Source organism: Phaenicophaeus curvirostris, chromosome 1, assembly GCF_032191515.1.
Source record: "Phaenicophaeus curvirostris isolate KB17595 chromosome 1, BPBGC_Pcur_1.0, whole genome shotgun sequence".
Taxonomy (NCBI): Eukaryota; Metazoa; Chordata; class Aves; order Cuculiformes; family Cuculidae; genus Phaenicophaeus; species Phaenicophaeus curvirostris.
The window spans coordinates 58793686-58816423 of NC_091392.1; the positions used below are offsets into that span (position 1 = coordinate 58793686).

Sequence of the window (22738 nt, forward strand, 5' to 3'; positions counted from 1 at the left end):
GTTTTAGTGTACACAGAGTCAATGGGAAACTGAAGTTTCCCCTGTTAAATTTCTAAATTTCTCCACTGGTCAGAGAAAGACACTTTTGGGTGTGTTTCAAGGAAAAACAGAATCACCTCTAAGAGGCACAAGTTTTATAAAATATTGTCCATGTTTGATGAGGGTTGTTTGTTGGGTTTTTTTTTTAAACAAACTTGTTCTAACATGTATATTGCTTTGAGTCCTACTTGCTTAATGTTCACTTGCATGGGGTAAAATTATTTTTTGATCCAAAGTAATCTGGAAACATTACCAGAAATAGAGGTCTCGTACTGTCAGATCAGTGAAGGATTTCAACTCTGACCAGCAATCACTGCAGGAATATAAATCCTAGGTTTTCTGTTCTTCAAACCAAACTATTTGCATACACCAATCCCTGTCACTCTGCTTATTTATGCTCAAGGCACCATTCCATCCAATTATTATTATTATTGTTATTGTTAGTAGAATAGACTAGACTATTTCAGTGGGAAGGGACTTACAGCGATCATCTAGTCCAACTGCCTGACCACTTCAGGGCTGATCAAAAGTTTAAGCATGTTATTAAGGGCATTGTCCAAATGCCTTTTGAACACTGACAGGCTTGAGGCATTGACCACCTACGTAGGAAGCCTGTTCCAGTGTTTGACCACTCTTTTGGTAAAGAAACGCTTCCTAATGTCCAGTCTAAACCTCTGCTGGTGCAGTGTTGAACCATTCTCACATGTCCTGTCACCAAGTACCAGGGAGAAGAGCTCAGCACTTCCCTCTCCACTTTCCCTCCTCAGGAAGCTCAGGTCACCCCTCAGCCTCCTTCTCTCCAAACTAGACAAACCCAATGTGTTCAGCCACTCCTTGCAGGATGTGCCTTCCAGCCCTTTTACCAGCTTTGTGACCTCCTCTGGGATACCTTCAATAGCAGGGGTTTAGTTTTATTTCAGGCTCCTGGCAAAGATCTGCTTTTTGAAAAATCATGCTTGACCTTGGATTACATTGTTTTTTCTTTCTTTCTATTTTTAAGTAAAAAGAATTTTTTTTTAAAAAAAAAAAACCCTGGAAACAGGTAATCACCAACCCATTCTTTTTTTCCTGAAGGACTTAAGAAGTTCATCTGTCTCACCATCTCTGCTGCGCATTTAACAGTTTTCCTTTACAGTTTTTTAAACTTGTGAACAGCATTTTGCAACGGAGGAGATCTTGGTATGAAATCACTGAATGCAGTCAAGCAGAAGACTGTATATTGCAACTTTTTATAAGCAGTGGCTTCACAGAGTCAGTATAACTTGTTGATACACTGATGGAGTGCAGTGAGATTTGTACGGATGAGATCACTGGAAAAACACGGTGATGTCATCTGTCGTTGCTCCATTAACTATAGGCAAGCAATGACCTGGAAGTGAGATCTGGGGCTTTTTCGGTGCTTCAGAGGAATTTTTGTGGCGTTTCTTTTTCAGTTTTGTGGTTAAATAAAAAAATATATAAGTAATCAGAGAATGGTGGCAGGGTCACCTCATCCCTTCCCCTGTGCTTCCTTCAGTTTAAATCAAACATTTTCGTGAAAGTTTCTCTCTTTTTTTTTTTTGGTACACTGAATTTGGATTGAACTTGGCAAAGATAATTTCAGTTGATCCAAAATGATAAGTAATTTACTAATCTGTCAGCACTCAAACCTGTTTGTGATTTATGCAAATTCAATTGCTGAGACCACACACCTGTATTTCAGGCACGTGAGTGGGGTGCACATTGCACAGATTAGTTAACTTTCTGGCCTCTTTCTAGTTAGGTGAGAGAAACAGGCACTTTTACAGTAGAGTTCAGAGTTTGTGAGATGCCTGCCACAGGAAGAGAGAGGACTTCTAGACCGCAAATTGCCTCTTGCAAGTATTAAAGAGGCTAAAAGAGTAGCTCACATGTGGACATCAAGAGTTAGATGAGGTGGGTTGGCCCTTTGCTCCAGGTTAGTTACTTCATAGAAAATTTTGTTGATCTGAGGTGTTTGGGACCATATTTGTCATACAGTTTACCTACTTTTATCACTGTACAGTATTTTGAAGAGTCAGTCTTGCCAAACATATGGCCAGAGGTAGGACTGACTTCTATTCATCACTATTTTTACCTGTCATCAAAAGTCAGATTCTTGTGAAGCAAACCTAAACAAAAGGGATTTCTTAGTTTTATATGATAACTATTTACAATGCAATGCATCTCTGATAGTGTCGATCTGCTGGAGGGTAGAGAAGCTCTGCAAAGGGATCTGGACAGGCTGGACCGCTGGGCTGAGTCCAATGGCATGAGGTTTAACAAGGCCAAATGCCGGGTCCTGCACTTGGGGCACAACAACCCTGTGCAGTGCTACAGACTAGGAGAAGCCTGGCTGGAAAGCTGCCTGGAGGAGAGGGACCTGGGGGTGTTGGTTGACAGCGACTGAACATGAGCCAGCAGTGTGCCCAGGTGGCCAAGAAGGCCAATGGCATCTTGGCTTGTATCAGAAACGGTGTGACCAGCAGGTCCAGGGAGGTTATCCTCCCTCTGTACTCGGCACTCGGGAGACCACTCCTCGAATATTGTGTTCAGTTCTGGGCCCCTCACCACAAGAAGGATGTTGAGGCTCTGGAGCGAGTCCAGAGAAGAGCAACAAAGCTGGTGAAGGGGCTGGAGAACAGGCCTTATGAGGAACGGCTGAGAGAGCTGGGGTTGTTTAGCCTGGAGAAGAGGAGGCTGAGGGGAGACCTCATTGCTCTCTGCAACTCCCTGAAAGGAGGTTGTGGAGAGGAGGGTGCTGGCCTCTTCTCCCAAGTGACAGGGGACAGGACGAGAGGGAATGGCCTCAAGCTCCGCCAGGGGAGGTTTAGGCTGGACGTTAGGAAAAAATTCTTTACAGAAAGGGTCATTGGGCACTGGAACAGGCTGCCCAGGGAGGTGGTTGAGTCACCTTCCCTGGAGGTGTTTAAGGCAAGGGTGGATGAGGTGCTAAGGGGCATGGTTTAGTGTTTGATAGGAATGGTTGGACTCGATGATCCGGTGGGTCTCTTCCAACCTGGTTATTCTGTGATTCTGTAATATTCCTTTTGTCTGGGAAGGCATGTAAGAAAAAAACCTTTTTTTGATCCTACTTTTAGTGCCAAAGTTTCTCCTCTGTCTTATTTTTCTTTTTAATAAGAATGCAGTGAACCCATTTGGAGAAGTGGATGACAGATTTTTATCAAGTAAATGCTATCCAATCTGAATGTTTGAGTTATTATGTGTGGAAGAGATGGGTAGAAGAATACCTACTTGGATACCAAACATTTTTCTTACCAGCCAGGAAGTAAATCAGGTATAGCATTACGTAAGCTCTTCTCGCATCTCTTCTAGTTGAAGAAAATGTTTGGGGAATTTCCCCTAAAAGATCAAGTTTAGGTTTAGTTTGCCAGCGACGTCTGTAGACATTCTCTTCAATAAAGAAAGTCTGATTGTTATCAAAAGATCCATTGCATTCAGCCTACATAGTGCAGCCTCTGCCTTTGCGTAAGGAGGGTGGTTCTGGTGAGAAGTATCTGTCTAACTGGCATAGGGGATTTAATCTAAAGAATGTCTACAATTGTTTAAATCACTGTACTCTGCAGGGAGAAAAACATTTATGGACAGCCTCTTTCCTGAGCTGTACCTTTAGAGCTGAGTGTGTAATGCTGATATTTTTGGGGTGGGGAGGTGGGGACTTCACAGAGGAATCTGTACATCATCAAGGTGTTGTGCTGGGTAAATCACCTGTCTCCTTGTGCTGGTCATCTTCTGTGGGAGATCTCATCTCTCGCCCTGTGGGAAGCCTTTGTATTGTTTTAACATTGCATGAGAACCTGTAAGAATTGTCTCCTCCGGAGAGATTTTATGGACTTGAGCAAGGGGGATCTGCTTGAGTTTCTGTAGGTAGACCTGTGTGGCCAAGGAGTAGAAACAAGGCAAATGTGGAGGCTTTGGTGGATGAAATGCAAGCTACACCATAATCACTGGAGTCAAATCAATGTCTTCAGAACATCTAGGATTTTATCTCTCCTTGAACTGGAAATGAGATGTTTATGAGTATTTAAGATGAAAGGGGATGATGTTTATTGAACAGTTCAGGAGACAGGGGCTTCGGCAAAGGGTTTGAGTCCAGCAGACTTGTACTTTGATAGTTTGTTCCGAGTCCTGTAAAATGCGCCCTTGTGAAATGCACTCAGTGCTGTCTGCTTTGTAGTAATAAGCTTTTCCTGTGCACAATAAACAGTATCAGGGCCCAGTCCAGGATAGCATTCAAACATCTTGGGTGGAGTATGCCCTTGTGGTTACCCTGGAATACAAAACTTGGATGCACGTTCTTTGGGTTGGAAGCTTTTGTAAGAATAGTTCTGCTTTGATTGTGAGATAAGGGCTTGGTGGAGGAAATCGGACAGGGGTGCTCTGCTTCTGCTCCATTATCAAACAGTTTGATGTACATGAAAGAAAGTAAACAATGGAAATTAAAGTTCTCTAGAGCATGTATTGCCTTAGCATATCCCTTGGATGAAAGTAGAGATCAATATATGGCTGTTGGATAAATCTCCAGTTTCTAGATTTTCTGCCATGAGAAATCCAAAGAAATACTTCAGCAAAAAAACCCCAAAGATCTCTCAAGTAAATGCTTTCAGTATTTCTCAGTTGTTCGTTGCCTCTTTTTTTTTAAAAAAAATGAAATAACTGTAATCTTTTTTTTAAAAAATTGCACCCTCATCAGTACTTGCCAAGGCAGCCTTACTGATGGATTCGTGGTCTCTCTCATAGCTTTCAATGAACTGTTGAAGTTTGTTAGGCACAACAGATTTACTGGGGAAAAAAATGACCATGTAAATGTGTTAGGAATAACATCTTTGCATACCTTGTTTTAGCAGACTTTTTTACTGCTTGCTTGCTGGTCAAATGGAGAGTTTTAAGAGACGAAAAGCAAAAATTATCTCTTGGGGAGAAAAAGGCACCTAGTAGTAGTGTTTTGAAAGGGATTTTTTTCTGATTTTGTTTGTTTAGTTTTCTACAGAGAAAATGAGAGTAAATTCTCTTTTCTACAGTAATGAATTACATATTATCATAAGATAATCCAGATTGGAAGGGATTGCAGGAGGTCTCTACTCCAGTTTCCTGCCCAAAGAAATACAGGTCTGAGCTCAGACCAGGTTCCTCAGGGCTTTGACTGATTGGGTCTTGAAAACTTCCAGTGTTGGAGACTGCAGGGCTGTTCAGAGCTGTATTGTACTAATTGTGAAAAAAAAATTTCCTTGTATCAAGTCTCTACTTTGTTTCCACTTCTTTTCTTTGTCTCTCATCCACCCCAGAGAGAAGCGCACGAGGAACCGACTTCAAGTCACACACTGTGCGACACCATTGGTTTTGGTTTTACAAGAAGCAAAATGTTAAAAAAGTCATGGCAGAAACCCAAGTTTTATTTCTGAAAGGGTCTGGAGCACATGGGTGGCAGCCCAAATCTGACTTGGACATGCTTGGGTGCCACGTGTCACTGGGTCAGTGTGTCCATCTTCTGAGCTTCCTGGACATGAGAAAACTCTTCAGACCATGTCTGGATGAATTGGTTCTTCTGGAAGTACCTCTTTCAGGACTGTGACCTGTTATCACGGGCATCTCCCACGTTAGCAAGTTCTGATGGGTCTGTGGAGTTGGATCTGTCACCAGATATGAGTGCCAAAGTAGCAAAGTATGTAGGTGCATGAAGATGCAGATAGATGTTTTCTCAATTTTATGGAATCATAGAGTGTTTTGTGTTGGAAGGGACCTCTACAGGTCATTTAGTCCAATGCCCCTTGCAGGAGCAGGGACATCTTTAACTAGATCAGGTTGCTCAGAGCCCCATCCAACCTTCCTTTGAATGTTTCCAGGGATGGGGCCTCCACTACTTTCTTGGGCAACCTGTTCTAGAGTTTCACCACTGTCATTGTAAAAAATGTCTTCTTTATATCCAGCCTAAATTTACACTCCCTTAATTTAAATTCATTACTCCTTGTTTTATCATAACTGGCCTTGCTAAAAAGTCTGTCCCTATCTTTCCTTTTCCCCTTTAAATACTGGAAGGCTGCTATTAGGTCTCGCTGGAGCCTTCTCTTCTTCAGGCTGAACGACCCTAACTCTCTCAGCCTGTCAGATGCTTCAGCCATCACATTATTTTTGGAACGCTCCCCTGGACCTGTTCTAACAGCTCCATGTCCTTCTTGTGCTGAGGGCTCCAGACCTGAACACAGAACTCCAGGTGAGGTCTTGCCATAGCTGAGTAGAGGAGGGGAATCATCTCCCTCAACCTGCTGGCCACACTTCTTTTGATGCAGCTCAGGATAGGGTTGGTCTTCTGGGCTGTGAGTACAGATTGTTGGCTTATGCCTAGACTATGCCTTCTTCTGCAACCAGTGAAAAATGAAGGATATTTTGAAAATGTAAGCTGCTTTTACAATGTTTGTTTAAAAAAAAAAGCGCTGGTCCTCAGTTGGTTTTGAAAATGAGCCTTAGATTTCAAAGTCATGTGGTCACTTTAGAAAATTTGACCTTCTTGAATTTTTCAGGCTTTTCTGCCAGCAAAGTGGCAGAAGGATGTGCTACCAAGCCGTGACGGTGGTGTGGCAGCATTTTTGCCTGAGGGTGGTACCAGAAGATCAGATTGTTTTTTCCCTCCTGTACACAGTTTTCTTTTGTAGTCAGAAGGCAATGGAGGAGAATGTATGAGTGGTTATAAGCAGTAGACTTGCTTCTTACACTACACTCTTGCCCAGTGGGTCAGGAAGCCAGAAGCAAAGGGTCCTTCCACGGGCTTTTTATGCCCTGGGGTTGCTAAATGCCTGGGTGCCGAGAGGAGCACAACGATGCAAGGTGATTTTCTGTATGTCTTTCTTGTCTTGTGCCTTGTCTTTCCCTGATCCATTGCCATCCTGACGCTCTCCTCTGCTGAGCCCCTTCAGCAGTTCCTGTGCTTGGGATCACCCTGGGAGGGAGAGAGTATTGAACCACAGGCAAGAGTGAAAGGGCGGAGGAGGAAGAGTGATTTTCCCCAGGATTTGGGGGGTTTGGTCAGAGGTTTTCTTCCCACTTTTATTAGCCGTGAGTGCAATGACCGCTTAACCACATGGACTGGGCTCTTTCCCTCCCCCATGCTTCCTCTCCCTGGCAAAGCACAGGCTCTCAGATTTCCTCCCAGTGCGGGCGGATGGCGGCTCTCAGCTACATTCCTTTTAGTACAAAAGAAAAGGAAAAACTGCTCTCCACTCGGGCAGATGGCCGACTGTTTCCTGGCAGCTTCGCTCCAATGTCCTTTTTTCCTATTGTCCTGACAAACACACGCACACATGCACACACGCACCCACAGCGAGTAGCTTTCCTCCTGGAAAAATAAATAAATGCAAGCTGTCTTTGCAGAGGTTTTTCTTCTTTGGACCTGTGAGGGTTTCTTCCTCATGGTGGGTAAATCTTTGGCAGCTCCCACGCTGCCTGGTCCTGTTCTCTGCTGAGGAAGGTTGAACTAGGGGGTTGTGCGCTGTGCTGTGGTTGAAAGATTTCCATAAGAAATAAGATCTGCCAGAAGTAGGTTCTGCATTTGCGATGGCCGAGGTATGTGGTAGAGTGAGGGTGGGAGGTAAGAGGAGGTTGAGCAAGGCAGGGGGAAGCGGGGTCTCTGGAACCAAAAAGCAATCTGCAGGCGACTTTTCTCTTGAGCTCAGAAGATGATGCTTAATAGAGACAGACTGCAGCGGTAGGTCATGGACTTGGAGCTAGTACAGGAAGGTCTTCTGGAGCATGCAGCAAACAGGGCTCTGGTGCCCCAAGGTTGTGGTGATGGACACTTCAGGAAGCTCTGTGCTAAGTCCTCATCAGGAGGGGCAGGAGTCAGCATCCTGCAAGGGTGAAGGCCACCGAAGGAGTGATTTGCTGAGGCTCCGTTTATCTTCCCTAATGATAACTTATTTTGGAAGATGTTGAGGTTTTTCATTTTAGTGCTCTCATTTCCTTTGTGAATGTGAGACAATTTGTTTTCCTGCCAGGAAACTCTTTTGCAGAGTTGCTCTTCGAAGGGACCTCTTTGGGTCCCATTTATACTAGAATAGCAGAGGTTATCTCACCACATCGAAAATTAATTCCAATGTGGTTTATGGGCTGAACACTGTGTTTTAGTGCCAGATTGTTTCCTATGCTGTCAAATGTTTGTGTTTCTTATAAGCGTAATAATAACCTTGATTTCTTTCCAGCTATTTTTACACTAGAAGTGTTTTACTGTTGTAGTAGAACTGGTATATTTGCAACTCAGCATTCCTATCAAAGGAAGGAAATTTTCTACACCAATTGGCTGCACTGATAGAAATGCATATTTGCCAGTGCAGCCTCATCTTCACTGGGGACTGAAGCCAGTTCCACTGCATCTACTAGGAAGCCCTTCCTTCCATGTGGCTGATAGATGGTTCTGCTGGCACATCTGCTCATGTAAATCTGGTCCGTATTTCTTTTGTTTTATTCCATATTGACTGCAGTCGTCTTGTATGTGGGTAATTTCAAAGCCAGAGAAAACAGGTATGAAACACTGGCTCCACTGATGTCATCAGCAAGCTCATGTTTCCTTCAGTGACACGGGATTCACCACTAATGTCTTCTTCAGCTTGACTGAACGTAACTGAATTGTCATTTATTAGGCTGCAAAAGCATAAGTAAATATTATCCCGCTTTCACCGGGGCTGAGCAGCCCCACTGTGCACACATGCGCTAATGCAAGACCTAAAACACAAGGAGATGATCTAATGTTGCCAAGAACTGTCACAGCTGTCCTCTGCTCCTGCTTTCACTTCCCAGGGTCTTGGTTCCTCCATCTGGAATGATATTTTTTTATTTTACTCTTTTGTTCATGACTTCCTTGTAGAAAGCTTAGCCTGGAACACGTCATTCCACCAAACATTATAATTAGACTTCACTTTAGTAGCCAGATTGGGAAATGCCGAATCTTTCTCTTCCTTTTCCTTCCCATGTGAATTTTTCTTAATATTTAACATACCTGCAGGAGTGAAGACTCATCGTGTCTCTAAGCAGTAATACAAACCATACTTGCCACCCCAAAAAATAACAGTATTCACTTTCTGTACATGCGAGACTTAATCTGTGCTTGTGAGTAGTGAATTGGAAAAAGAGCGTTATTTTGTTTGACATGTCCATGTAACATCTCACCAGTGACCCTGGAAATGCTGTTTTCCAGCTGAGGGTGTGGTTGCCTGAAGGAAACTGGAAGGATGTATAACGCTTTGGATTGTTGAGCTTTTCTTTTTGTTTGTTTGTGTTTAGAAGGAGGAACAAAGGGAAAGTAAGACAATGGGAAATATGGGACAAGCTTAATAACAGCAGAGCCCCACCTTTAAGACAAGATAATTCCCATTGTGAGACCCTGTTTTCGATTTCTGCCTTCAGGTCAGATTTTTTTGTTTCAGTCTGCAGTTTTCCATTCTGAGCTTTTGCCTCTGGCTGAATTACTTTTGAAAGCTTTCACTGAAGTGTTTCAGCTGTTTCAAAGGTGAAGCTAGGGGAGAAATATATGCTGTTTCCTCTGTATTAGAAAGTCCATTAGGCTTTTCTTTGTTCTTAAGACTAAAGTTATGCTTTGAAACAGAAGTGTTCTCTGCTTTTTGGATGGGGAACTTATCCTTTGTCCCTCCTGTGTCATCTCTACCTCAACTCTTCCAGGGTTCTGTGGGAAGAAAATTTCAGCTGGCTCATAGTCAGCAGAGGATTTTGGTTTTCGGAGTTAAAATCTTCTGTAGTTACCTTCTTGCCAAGAAGGTCCTTCCAGCTCCCTGTGCCAGGCAGATAAGCCTGGTACTGCCCCTGTGGAGCTTCACCTACAACCTTCAGCAAATGAACGGTGGAGGGAAGTAAGGGACAGGAGGTGTGGGTAGTTTCTCAAGAGTCCAGCTGCTTTGCTACAGAACAGCAATGGCCTAAGGATGCGGTTGAGACCAATGGTGATCCACCAATATTGCCCATAGCAGGCCTTGCTGGCTCCCCTCTTCTCCTTGCTGCAGGGTTAGCTTCATTCCAAGCAAAGCCGTGTCACCAACCCAGTCCTAACACTGGTCCTATAATAAAGCTCCAACTTGGGGGTCGTGTGAATGGATATATGTCATCTGCAGCTCAGAACCAAGAGCTGGCTTCCTAATCAGAGATACAAAGTACAATTCTTGTGCTTTAGTCGGAGCTCCCTGTAAATCTTTGCCCAGGAACAGTGGACTAAACTACCAGGAGTTTTTCTCTCCTGTGCCATCAATTATCGCACTGGCACCGTAGCAGAAAAGAGGTGTAAACAGCTTAATTTACTAGTATCCAGAAGAGGCAAAGCCAGGACTGGGGGAAAGAAGGAAAAGATCCTCAGTTCTAGTCAAGGGGGGTGGTTTGGACATAAAGATGCAATCATTCTGCTTCTAAAGAAGGAATTGCTACACTGTGCATTCCTGTCTATGCAGTGAGGGAGAGGTCTGGGATCCACTCAGGATATTGAGAGTGGAAATACATGCGTGGAGTCCGATGTCTTCAGTGTGTAGATGCAGATGGTCCATGTAGGGCTGTAGACATGCCAAAGCTTTATCTAGGAGTGTGGAGCGTTTAGGTGCCAGGAGAGAGCTGTAATGGATCTAAAGCCTAGGGAAATGTGCAAGCTTCTCAAGTTATGCCCTATAAAGGTGGGCAGAAAGAAGGTGCTCAAGCCAATCTGGTGTCAGGTGGCTTTGTTTTGGTGAGACTAGCCCTGGAGGCAGGGGAAAAAAAAATCCTAGAAGCTGTATGGAAGTAGCTTTTAAGGTAGATTGAGTGATGGAGGCTTCCTGAGGGTCGAAGTGTGGAGGGGAGGCTGCTTCTCCTGGGTGTAGGGAGGTAGGATGGAGTGGGTGAGGAAAAAACTGAGGCAGGGTTGAGATCTGGGTAGAACTGGGAGAGCCCTTGGTTTGAGCAGAGAAAGGGAAATAAGGAGAGGAGGAGTCTGCAGCTAGGAGCCATTGTAGAAAGTCCTTTGGATAGGACGAAAGCGTTTGGATGAGTTATGGGTAGAGAAAACTGGCTGAGCAATGATTTGTGGGGACAAGTCTGGATAAAGGGATACAAGGAAGTGGGGATGGGGATGGGCAGAGGGGGCCTGGCTGGGACCAGCTGGTAGTGGGTGGGAGGAACAAGAGGTTAGCAGTGGATGAGGGAACTGGGACCTGAATAGTGACCTCAGAGAGTTCAACTTGGGCGGGCTGGGCAGGGAGAGCCCTGGGAAGCAGGGGCTGCTGTTTGATTGTTTTGATTGAGGAAGACGACATGTAACAAAGTTCTAGTGTGAGGAGGTGAGAGGGCAGAGAGCAAACTTAAAAATAATGGTGTGCCCCTTGTGACCTGCTTACTCCAAAGCCTGGAATGAAGCTAATGGTTCATGAAGGTCCTTCTCTTGCTGTTGCAAGTCTGTGCAAATCCCCTGGCAGAGGGTCTGTCTCGTCCGTTTCCAAGAGCTGCTGTGGTTACCAGCTCTTCAACTGACTCGGGTGCCAGAGGTCCCTGTGGTGGAGCCAGAGCATCCAGCCACGCTGGTTACTCCATCCTGTCCCACACTGTAAGATTCCAGTGGTTTCCAGTTTACCTTTAAATGAAACCAAGCAACCCAAAGCTGAAACTTCATTTGTGTTCTCCAAAGGAGTTTCTGTATGTGTCAAGTGGAATGAGCACTCGTGAGCTGAGAAACACCACATTTACAGTTCTCTGTGCTGTTTCATTTGTGTCTTCCATGCACGTGCACTGCAGTGGTCTGGCCTGGCTGGGTGGTTCAACACATCTGTGGTTTTCTTCAGTGCAGCAGAAGGGTCCTGCTCTGGCAACGATCAGGGTAATGCAGCGAGTGAAATGGATGCTGCAGGGATTCCTTGCTTAATTTGGCAGACAATGAAGGAGAGATGGCTAGGAACCTCCTCATCTGCTGTTCCCAGAGCTCACTGCCATGTCGAACAGACCGTGAAAGGGGAGTTTTTGCCAGCTGTGTGTTCCTTGGCCTGAGAGCCAGATGTGGGGCTGTGGAGCTGGCCCTGCGGCTGCTTGTGAAGGCAATGGGGTTTGCAGTTGGAACAGACTGAAAAATCAAGTCTTGTCCCTGTACTACGACCAAGTTGTAGTTTCGCCTGTAGTCTGGGCAAATTTATCAAAATATAAATTTGCTGTTTATATGGTGAATGACAAATACTGTTGAAGGAAACTAGTGAGGAGAGAGCAAAATATTCAGTGAATCTGTCCCAGCAATATGACTTCATCCCTTCCTTTCCATGTACTTAAGTGCTCATCAGGTTTTCCATGACAGGTGACCGATACTGCTAGGCAAGCAGAAAACTTTTTGCTTCCCTCTTATCTCTTATTTGTTTGCTCCTTCTAGTGAGTTGAAGTAGCTAGCTTGCTCCTCTTGCTAGCTCACAAAGGGCTTTACAAGCATTGGAGCTGATACGAAGGAAAGAGGAGCAAGAAGAGAGGAAAAAAGCAGGCACACCCTTAGTCAATGGCAACTATCAGGTCTGTCCTTTACCAAGGACGAGGTGAGACTAAGGACAGGGGTGAGACCACATCGCTGGCAGCCAAGGAAAGGAGCAGTGGCTCAGGGCGAGTGAGAAGCAGGGCAGTCTCTCAAACCATAGCGGTCCATTAAATCAGGTTAGTGACATATAAGCAGGCAGAGTTTGTTCTGTGGTCTCGGAGAGGGAGAAGGTCAACAGAACGAGTTATATCATAAAGTTAAAGACATATCATAACACAAAAGCCAGCTTTTCTGCACACAGGCTGAATGCCGACGCTGCGAGTTTCTGCATTCCTTGCATTGCAGTGTTGTTCTTCTGACATGGGGTGCACGTATAAAGAGAGAGGTTGCGGCACGTCAATTCCAGTTGGGGTTTTTGAAAATACAGTTTGTTTTGACACATGGGATTTTCCTGACCCCCTTGTAAGCCCTGTGGTGTAAGATATGATAGATCAAAAGGAAAAGTTAGGACAGAGTGGGGCAAGGGGGGTAGGAGGCTGTGTGGGATCTGGCTCTAAAAGATACTGTAAGAGCATATTGCTTCCCAGTCATTGGTCCTTCATAAGTTATGTTTACCTAAGTTTATCCTGCATTTTTTTTCTTTCATAAATGGCTTGGGCCTCACTATCTACAATTAGGATCCCATTATGAGTGTGATGAACTGAAATGAGCCTGCTGCTATTACTGTCTTCTTCTCCATGGCCTGCAGGAGACTTGCATGGCCAGGGCAATCAGTGCTTGCAAAGAGGTGACAGCTCACCTTACCCCAAACTAACTGTGCCTGGCACAGGATGACAGAGTAGCTGAGGTGGGAAAGTATCTCTGGAGATGGCCAAGTGCAGCCCCGTGCTGAGAGTGGGGTCTCGTAGAGCAGCTTGCTCAGGACGTTGTCCAGTTGGATATCTCCAAGGGTAGGTCTTCCGCAAACTCTTTGGCACTTGTTCACCCTCTCAGTAAAACATTTTTTTCTTATGCGTAAGCTCAATCATCCTTTCACTAGGATGCCATTTGAAAGACTTGCTGTTGCAGGGGTGGCCCATCATCCCAGACCTTTGGGTATGCTCACCTACAGGGCTGACTGGGAGAGGAAAGAAGTGGACTTCACAGAAGTCCTCTGAGAAGAAACATGCTGCTGTCAGCTAGGGAAGGCTCATAGCACATGTCCTGGAATTTTGAGTCAAACACCCTGGGCTCAAGTTTCAGAAAACTGATGCCTTGTTTCTGGGCTGGCATTGGGCACTTTGAGTCAGTGACTCCACCACTGCAAGCATCTTGTTTTGCCAAAGGAGCCTGCTCTTGGGTCCTGTTGCCTTTTTCAGCTCTAGCTACATCCCCGCTTGGCTGGTGTCCTCTGTGCTCTGCAGGGGCCCATCCCGTGAGGTCACACTGCTGGTGGGGGCCTCGGGAGGGCAGCGTGCTCATGCCCAGGCCCAGGGATGCTGCCTGGTGCTGGGACTGTGCATGGGGGCCCACGCAGTGGCCTCTGTGCGTGTGCACAAGCACGCATCCTCTTGCCTGCTGCTTCTCCCAAAGGGAAACTGGCTCCAAACAGAGCAAGAGCTGGGGGAGGGAGCCTTGAAGGCTTTTAACTGTTGGCTTTCCCTTACTCATAATTTTCCTGTTAGTGTTTTGTCTTCTCGGCATCCTTCCTGTTCTTTATATACATACGTTATATATTATTGTCTTGTGGTTGCTGTCTGTATGTTGCATCCTTTGTTCTGTAAAGCATTGGAAGGGAGAGGTGTTACTTGCAGGCTTTGTTGGACTGCTTGGGGTTACTTGTGAAAGTAACTGGAGAGATCCTTCCTGTGAGCACAAAGAAGAAACTCAACACGTCTTTTTTTCTTCTTGGAGGAGAGTTTGACCAGCTGTGGATTGCTTCTGATGCTGTGAAGCCTTACTGCTTAGATGCATCAGCGATGTGGCTAGTATCCAGTTACAGACTTGGATCCAATTCTTGTGTGAGGTGCAGAGCAAACAGAGCAAAGAAAATCTTGAGACTTGGCCTCCAGCACGCAGCAGTGGTAATACCCATCCCCAAACCACAAGACCATTTGCAATATGCTTGGTTTACTCCTCGCAAACGAAATAGTGAAGGGAGGGCTGGGAGGCTTGCTGCCATGACTGCATGATCTTGTTGGAGGCAAGACTCCATGTATGTGACCTGTGCCATGCTTGTGTACGTTTCTGATGAAGTGAACTGGAAGGCATTGGATGCTCCTCTGGCTTTTATCATTGTCTGGTGTCTGCACCAAGGGCAGTGGGCAAAGCTGGTTTCTTCCTCTCCCTAAAGGAGTTCAGCTCGTATTCCTCTGGAAGACTTCTCTGTCCTTTAGGGGTGGGAGTGTGCCTACAGTCACTGCCTCTTTTTTATTCACCAGTTGCTTTGGAAACATGGCGTAGTATCTAATGCCCTGAACCAGATGTGCATACTCCAACCAGTGGTTTGATCGGAAGTGGGGAAGAGGGCATCAGCGAAGGAGGGGGTGGGAGGAAAACTTAAATGAGAAAAAAGCCAAACAGCTCTTGCTGGAGACAGATGATTACAGCTCATTTCAAGGCTGTTTCCTGCATGCCAATGATAGATCAGTAAACAAACGCCTCTTTTCGAACACAAAGCCGGCAGGAACTCTGTTTGGAAGAGAGAGGTCAGGGTAGGTCTCGCTTCGCTTGGTAGCAGGAAGCCCCCATCACATGGCCCTGGGAATCGTGAGGCCGGGTGCGTGTGGGAGATACGCAGAGAGGCTTCTGCTGGGAGCCTTTACATCCTTCCCAGGGTCTGGCCAACAGGTTTGAGAGCTCCCTCCCCTCCCTCTTTCCTCCTGCCTCCTCCCCTGTCCTTCCTTTCCCAGTTTAATTTTGAAATGATATCAGATGACTGCTTTGTTCCCCCAAACAATGGCAGGGATTACAGCATAAATTGCAGTGGTGAGGCTCTCCAAACGGGGCTTGGCATCTTCTTCCCCCTTTTATGGCCTTGCTGCTCCAGGATGTACGTGCCAACAGCCCTAAGCTCAAGTTGCCATGGGGCTGTGCTTCCCATTGCTAGTAGAAACTTCATGTGTGGCTTTCCAAGAAAGCACTTGGTCAAGAAGTACCAGCTTGATGTATGGATATCCTGCTCGGATTGCCTGCAAACTGAACTCATCTGTGCTTGTTTCTCTAGGCAGTCTGTAAGGCTCTGGTCATGTTGCACATGGGAAAGGAAAGCACAGCATTTCAGATAACCCTTCTGAGCCTCTGGTAGGTGTTCCTTTCCTCATCCCTACATGCACACCCTCACGTACTCTCTTTCCCCACTTCCTTCTCTCTTTCCCTCCTGTCCACACAGTCTCATCAGCTCCCTTGTACCAGATGGGGTGCATGTTGGACCCCTTCCATGAGCTGCTTCGTCTAAAAATCTCAGCAGGCTATAGGAGGTCACAGATGTGCTCCGAAGAGAACCTGAACGAGCATGTAATCAGGGTAGTGTGTTCGATGGTTGCAGAGATGTGGGGAGACAGGAGTAACGAGAACTCCTCTTGCCCTTTGTGCTGGACTGTCCTGTTAACTGTGGGTGTTTTGTGGAGCTAAACCTTAGTAGAGAAGGTCTACATTTTGTTTTCCTATTGGAGGCAATTCTCCATCACTGCCATCCCAGCTTCCTCTTTGTTAAGCGTTGGCAGTGCCTGTGGGTCAGGCCTACAAGTAATTTCTGGTGACCTTATTAGCGGAAGAGAGAATGCCATCGCATCATCCCATAATGAAGTTCATTTAGTCCCAGGCAAGTTATCTGACTGTTGGACTAATTGGGAGGCACTATATTATTTTCTGCTATTTTATCCCAGAGGTGACTCTTTTCTACCCGTCACGTTTTCCAGTGTGTTTGGATAAATATTTACTCTTTTGGGCAGGACCAGCTAATGTGCTACAATAATCCCCTAGGTGATGCTGAGGACAGCCTGGGCACCCTGCTGTTCAAGGCTGAAGGCACAACAATCTCTGTATCTCCTAGAGATGACTTTACTTCTCTAGGTGGTGTGGGTTTTCAGTGAGTGTGTTGGTAGGTGCCCGGTTGTTGTCAGGTTGCAACATCTGATGTGTTGCTGCTTTGGAAGCTCCTGGGCTGCACTTTAATGTGCCAAGTGTGAGGGCGTTGCTTTGGACACTCTTGCAGCACATGGTGGCTGCAGGGGGCTCAAAGTCGTGCCAATCACAGTGGTGCTTCTTTCACAGCAAACTCTTGTACAGCAATCAAAAAGTGCTTTGTGCCTCACATCTGCTCACTGAGGGCAATGGCATCTGTCCCATCCACTACGGATGAAGAAACGAGCACACCTCTTACTCTGTATTATCTTCTTTTTGGCCTCCCACGGAGGAGGTACGTCAGGTGCACTGCTGTGCTGAGCACCGGCACATGTTTGCTCGTAACTAGTTGTTCATTTTCAAGGCAGTGTTCCTTAGGGGATGATTGGAAAAGGCTGAGAGATGGAGCTTCCTAATGGGGACATTGTGTGATCTCACCAAGACAGAGGCGCTCGTCCCAGGCAATGCGGCAGTGGACTCACATGGATTGTGTGTATGCTGACTCCCATTGTTGTTCTATTTCTTACTGCAAACGGCAGGGCTAAGAGGCTCCAGCCCCTCGCCCTGCTGTGTGCGGCACTAAATGAGTGGTAAGTGAAGAGACCATCCCTGCTCTGGGCGTGTTGTAAGCCAAGTGTGGAGCAGCCTCTGCTGCAGCTTTGCAGGAATCTGCTTTGGCTGCCTGGGTGAGTCATTCTTTGGCCAGGACGGAGCTATCATTAGTTTTTCATTTTTCTCAATCCATAACAGTTAACGGATGGATGAATAGATTTTGTTCCTCAGGCTGGTAAATTTTCTTGACAGTGTTGCAAGGCTGCTCTGTGTCTAGAAGTGAAGTGGGTGTTTGTTCCAGTTACTAACAAGGAAGAGAAGCCAAGGGGGTTTATTGTCTGGGGAAAGAGAGTCTGCTAAATGGTTAGCAATGAGCTGCCCCGAGTGTGTACACATAGAGTTGACCCAGAGTTCACTCCTCGCCTCAGGAACATTGCCAGTGTGGGATAAAGGGAGGGAGAGAAAACTGTGAACAAACAAGGCTCTTTTTTTTTTTTTCCTTCTTTCCTTTTTCCTCTCTCTGCCTGAAATACTTGAACAGTGGAAACGAGAGATCGTTTTGTTCTTTACTGTTTCTGATGTAGTGGCTTTTATTTTTTTTAATGATGAGACGCTACTAAATTTCCCGAGGTGCTGGCTCTTGTTGCCAAATGCTTGGCATGGTGGGGCAGCATCTGGCAGACCAACCAAGTGGACAGATTCTAGAGGCTTCAGATTTTCCAAGTGCTGCCTACAAGATGGTGAGTCTGTTGTCATCGCAACGCTGCAGAGCAGGCAGACCACCCTGAGAAGGGAGGAGAGGTGGTGCTGGAGAGCAACAGAGTAGTGCTTTTCTTTTTTATTTAGCGAGTAAGAGTCTTGTGGAGCAGTAAAAAGAGAATAGAGTCTGTTGTATTGACGGAGTAGCAGCAGTACACATGAGAAAGAAAGAGAAGTTGCTCAGTAAATGCTAGAAATCATTAGGCAAATAGAATGACTCATTTTTGTGACTGATTTATCTTACCCCCATGAGGAGTTGTCTTCTGAAATCAGATCAGTCGCAGCCTAATGTGGCCCACCAGAGAGTGGGAAACCACTGGCTGCAGTGCAGTGTCTCCAGCCTAAAATGTTTTCTGTCCCAAGGTGGGGACGTTGTGACAGTGTTGCTTGCACAGGGACCACTTTGGTTATGTGGCCTTAACACAGGTTGTTTTAAAATTGTTTTCCTTTAGTCTTCTGAAAAGAAAAAACAAACCCAAAACTTAAATCCACTGAAAATTTGGCAACAATAAAAGCCTTCATAAAATGTGCTCCATAGTCAAGTTATGTGACAGCAGTTGATGCTGAGTCAGACAATTTTTGCCCTCAAAACCTGTCACTATGGGCTTCTGAGGGGTAATGCTATCCCCCCCTTTCCCATTTTGCAGAGGAGGAAGTGAAGGCTGCCCTCAGAGACCTGTCATGTCTTGCTTTTGCTCCTCTCCTGTATTTCAAGGAGGAACGTGCATGCGTGTGGGTAGAAGGAAGACAGAAGGATGCTGAGCACAGAGCAATGCCTCTTCCTTGTGTCTTGTCTGCAGGTGACCTGCTGCCCTGCTGTGTGCTGACATGATGACAGCTAGCAAGGTGGCCGGTGTGAGCAGCAAGTCTGAAAGCAGTGTCTGCAAGTCTGAGAGGTGAGAGCTTTCCATGTTTCAGTGATGGAGTGCTTTGCTTGTGTTTTTTATCCCCAACAGAAAGAAAACCAGAGGAAGGAAATGTTCTCTCTGCTTTGCACTGTCCCTCCCTCCTCTCATTAAAACACACCCCTGTATGTGCCGGGTGATTTCATTGCCATCTCAGGGCTGTGACGCTGTGCATTTTAGCATCTAGTCAGATTGATGGTGTCCTAGACTTACAATGCTAGAAGGAATCTTGCCATAAGGCAAGTCCATTTGTGCTGATGATATCCCTGTCAGTGCTTGCCCTTCCTGTACTTAATATCTTCAATGCTGGAGACTCCACACACTCCTCAGACAAGCCCTACTGTGGATTTTTTGCAGTGTCCAACCTGGGTTTCTACTATGCAGTCCAGTCACCAGTGACACTGTGTTGCCTTGCTCACTGGGAAAGGCTGTGGTGTTCACAGTGCCCGTGCTTAACCAAAGCATGATGTTGTCACCGAGTCAGCCAGGAGTTAAATATCTGTGAGCCTAGGGAAGAACAGTGTCTGGCTCGGGTCCCGTTTCTGCTCAGAAACCCATCCCAGACTCAATTTGCACTACAACTGTGTTTGCAAAGTCTGCCAGCATTGCTTAACCCCAAGACAAAGCCCAAGGCCTGCCAGCGTGCAGAGTATCCACATGGATGCTCTTGCAAGACCACTGAGTTCTGGAAGAGGCACACTTGACAACATTTAAGTTAATAGAGCAGTTTCCTGAATTTAATCTCATTTTTGGGATCATGATTAAGTGAGACTAATGATACACGTTTTCATTCCAGTGACTACGTTGGGTGCTTTGGTTCAAAAACATTTTGTGTTGAAATAGGTGTCTGTTCAACTGGAACTTTATATTGATAAAATACCACAATATTCATATTGTGATAACACATACTTGGAAATCCGCAGACTAACCATGTTAGTGATTTTTGGTGCAGATTTGATTCAAACAGTGAATATGTTCAATCCTTTTCTCTGAGAATGTTGAATCTGGTGCCTGGGTGCTACATCATGTGCTCTGGACCTGAGGGAGTGTGCCTGGGTGCAAGGGGAGCCTAAGCCCCTGTGTGGCCTGGGATGGTGTGGCTATAGAATTGCATGCTTGGGGCATTAATATGCTTTTGGGGAACATTTGGGTAGACCAAGATAAATCCTCTGAGCACTTGAGGAATGCCAACTGTATCACATGGTTTAACAGCAGCTTTTTTTGCTGTTGTTTGTAAGTGTTCCATTTTGGATTTATTTGCAATGGACCCTGACAACGTCTAAAACTCCTGCACTTCTAAACAAACGCACACAAGTGTTGGTGAACCTCTCATTGGTATCAGCATGTCTGATGTACAAAAATTAGTTCTCTCCTGGCACTTACTTCAGAGAGTTTTAGTTGTAACAAGAGGAAAGCATCATGTTCTGGCTATGAGAACCATTCTCTGACTGTCCTTCCCCATAAGCCCATCTTTCAAGTGCTCTGCTATTACCAGCTTTATGAGCAGAGCTTGTGGTGCTGATTGACTAAGGAAAAGGTAAGCAATGGTAGTGAATGTTTCTTCTCTTTCTGTCTTTGGTTTATAGGATCAAGCCTGCAGATAAAAACAATACTGCAGCTGAGAAGGAGTTAGAAAGACCTTTGTCTGGATTTTTGAGTGAGAGATGTTCTGAAAGTGCCTTTGTCACCCTGGGCTTAACATTTGAAGCTGAACCAGTTTCTTCTGTGGTGAAGAACCCACTGGGAGCCTTGGAGAACTTGATGCTGGATCCAAGGCTAGACTGCTTTCAGCAGAACATGCTTAGTCCCAAAATGATCATCAGTGACCCATCTGTGGATCTCAATGTTAAAGAAAACAGTAAAAACATCAGGAGACAGATAGGAGGCACTCAGAATATACGGTCACCTGGAAAAGTTGGTTTGAGGAATAAGTCCTTCAGCATCAAGGACAAAATTTCAGAATGGGAAGGGAAAAAGGAAACACAGTCTGCTCCTCGGAGAGAGGAGGAGCAGGGTGTTAAAGAGGAGCACAAGATGCCCTGTGTAACTGAGAAGATGAGTGGGGAAGCACTGGTGACATGGAAAGTGGAGACCAAGAGGCTTGTGAACTGGGAACCGGAGTGCAAAGGGGCAGGCAAAGAGAATGAACGGAAAGCAGTAACTCCAAAAGGCGCAGGGCAGGCAGCAGAGCGAAAGTGGGAAATGCAGAAAGATGCGGAAGTGAAGTCCAGCCCTGGAAAATGCAAGGAGGTGAAGTGCGGGAAGTGGGAGGTCCAGAAGGAAAATCTTTCAGTGCTGAGTCAGGTCAAAAAGCTAGAGCAGGCTTTGAAAGACGGCTCAGGAGAGCTGCAGCCTCAGTTGCCTGGTACTTACTACTCCCCACAGTGCTTGCAAGAGAAAGCAACACAAGGACATACTGCTCCCGAGGGCCATGAGAGTATATGTGGGGCTGAGCTGAACAAAAGGCTTCTTGGCTTAGACTCTGAAATCAGTGAGCCAATTTTTGGGACTCTGGAAGAGGTAAGGACTCCTCATGTGAAATCCAAGGACTGCATGGTGGAGAACGTGTACACAGAGCCAGGGGTGCCAGAGAAGAAACCCTTCATCAACCCGCTGCCAAAGCCCCGGCGGACTTTCAAACATGAGGGGGAAGAGGACTGGGTGCCAGCAGCCAGGAGTAAAAGGAACTTACCCCCTCTGCCATCCATTCCTCCTCCTCCTCTCCCCTCCTCTCCTCCCCCATCAGCTGTCAGCAGGAGGCTCTGGAGCGGGAAGCACAAGAACAACGCTGACCACAGGTATTCAGGTTGTGTTTCATAAAGGTGTTGGTTTAGATGGTGGAGAGTCCTGCCTTTTCATAGCTCTCTGGGAGAGACAGATCTTCCCTGGTCACTCCTAATGCTCAAAGAACCTTGCTGGCTGTACCTAGCACTCAGCTGTCAATCTGAGAACATATTAGTGGCCAGCACAACTTTGCAGGATAACTCTAAAGGGATGACTCATAGCAGATTTGGGCTTTAAGGTCACTGTATTATATATGGCTTGGCTTTCAAACCCACAACTGAGGGATTTGGGGTTTTGTTTTTGTTTTTGGGATTTTTTTTAAGCAGGAAATTTATTTACAAAATGACTACAGCTGGTCTGGAACAGAGTCTGGAGTTGGGCTTGTTTTAGCCTAGAGAAGAAAAGGCTGGAAGAGACCTTGTAGCAGCCTTCCAGGGTGCTACAGGAAAGCTGGGGAGGGGCTCTTTCTCGGCAAGTGCAGTGACAGGACGAGGGGTAAGGGTTTTAAGCTGGAAGAGGGGAGATTTAGATGAGACGTTAGGAAGAAATTTTTTACTGTGAGGGTGGTGAAGCACTGGAACAGGTTTCCCAAAGAAGTTTTGGAAGCCCCATCCATGGAGATTTTCAAGGCCAGCTTGGATGAGGCTTTAAGCAACCAAATCTAGTGAGGGATGTCGCTGCCTGCGGTGGGGGATGTTGGAACTGGATGATCTTTAAGGTCCCTTCCAACTTTAACTATTTTATGATTTTCACTGTTCACAGTAAACCTGTCCCTCTAACTGAATCTGATGTGTATATATTCTTCTGGAGTGCTTTCTTGGCTTTTCTCTCTTCCTACATGATTGTCGCACATTTCTTGGATGGGGAGTGTACACAGCTGTTTCTAAAGCCTCCTGCATAAACTGTCACCTAAAAAGTCCTGGCTTGGGTGTAGGAAGGAAATTGAAACTTTCCAGGTTTGTTAGTGGAGGCCACTTAATTGTTTTTTACCCTTTCGGCCATCCTGCACGTGCGTATTGCTTTCCTCTATGACTCAAAGAGAGCTGATTTTGGGGCCTCTTTATTCCTGCTGAGGGTGGGATCTGTACTGTAAATGGGACCTCTTATGGCC

General features: G+C 45.9%; 1 protein-coding gene across 3 annotated transcripts in view; it reads left to right on the forward strand.

Moving 5' to 3' along the window:
• Window positions 1–22738, forward strand: part of DENND2A (DENN domain containing 2A) — a 63600-nt gene that overhangs the window by 8617 nt on the left and 32245 nt on the right. For 2 of the 3 annotated variants that reach the window (XR_011337581.1, XM_069859024.1), the window contains exons 2-3: window positions 18739–18834; window positions 20430–21641. Coding sequence is in view for 2 of the 3 variants with exons in the window: in XM_069859024.1 (XP_069715125.1) it covers window positions 18767–18834; window positions 20430–21641 (1280 nt within the window). In the remaining variant the exon portion in view is untranslated. Of the gene's footprint in view, window positions 1–17754; window positions 17920–18738; window positions 18835–20429; window positions 21642–22738 lie in introns of those variants that run through there. The other variant, XM_069859025.1, reaches the window with a different exon arrangement.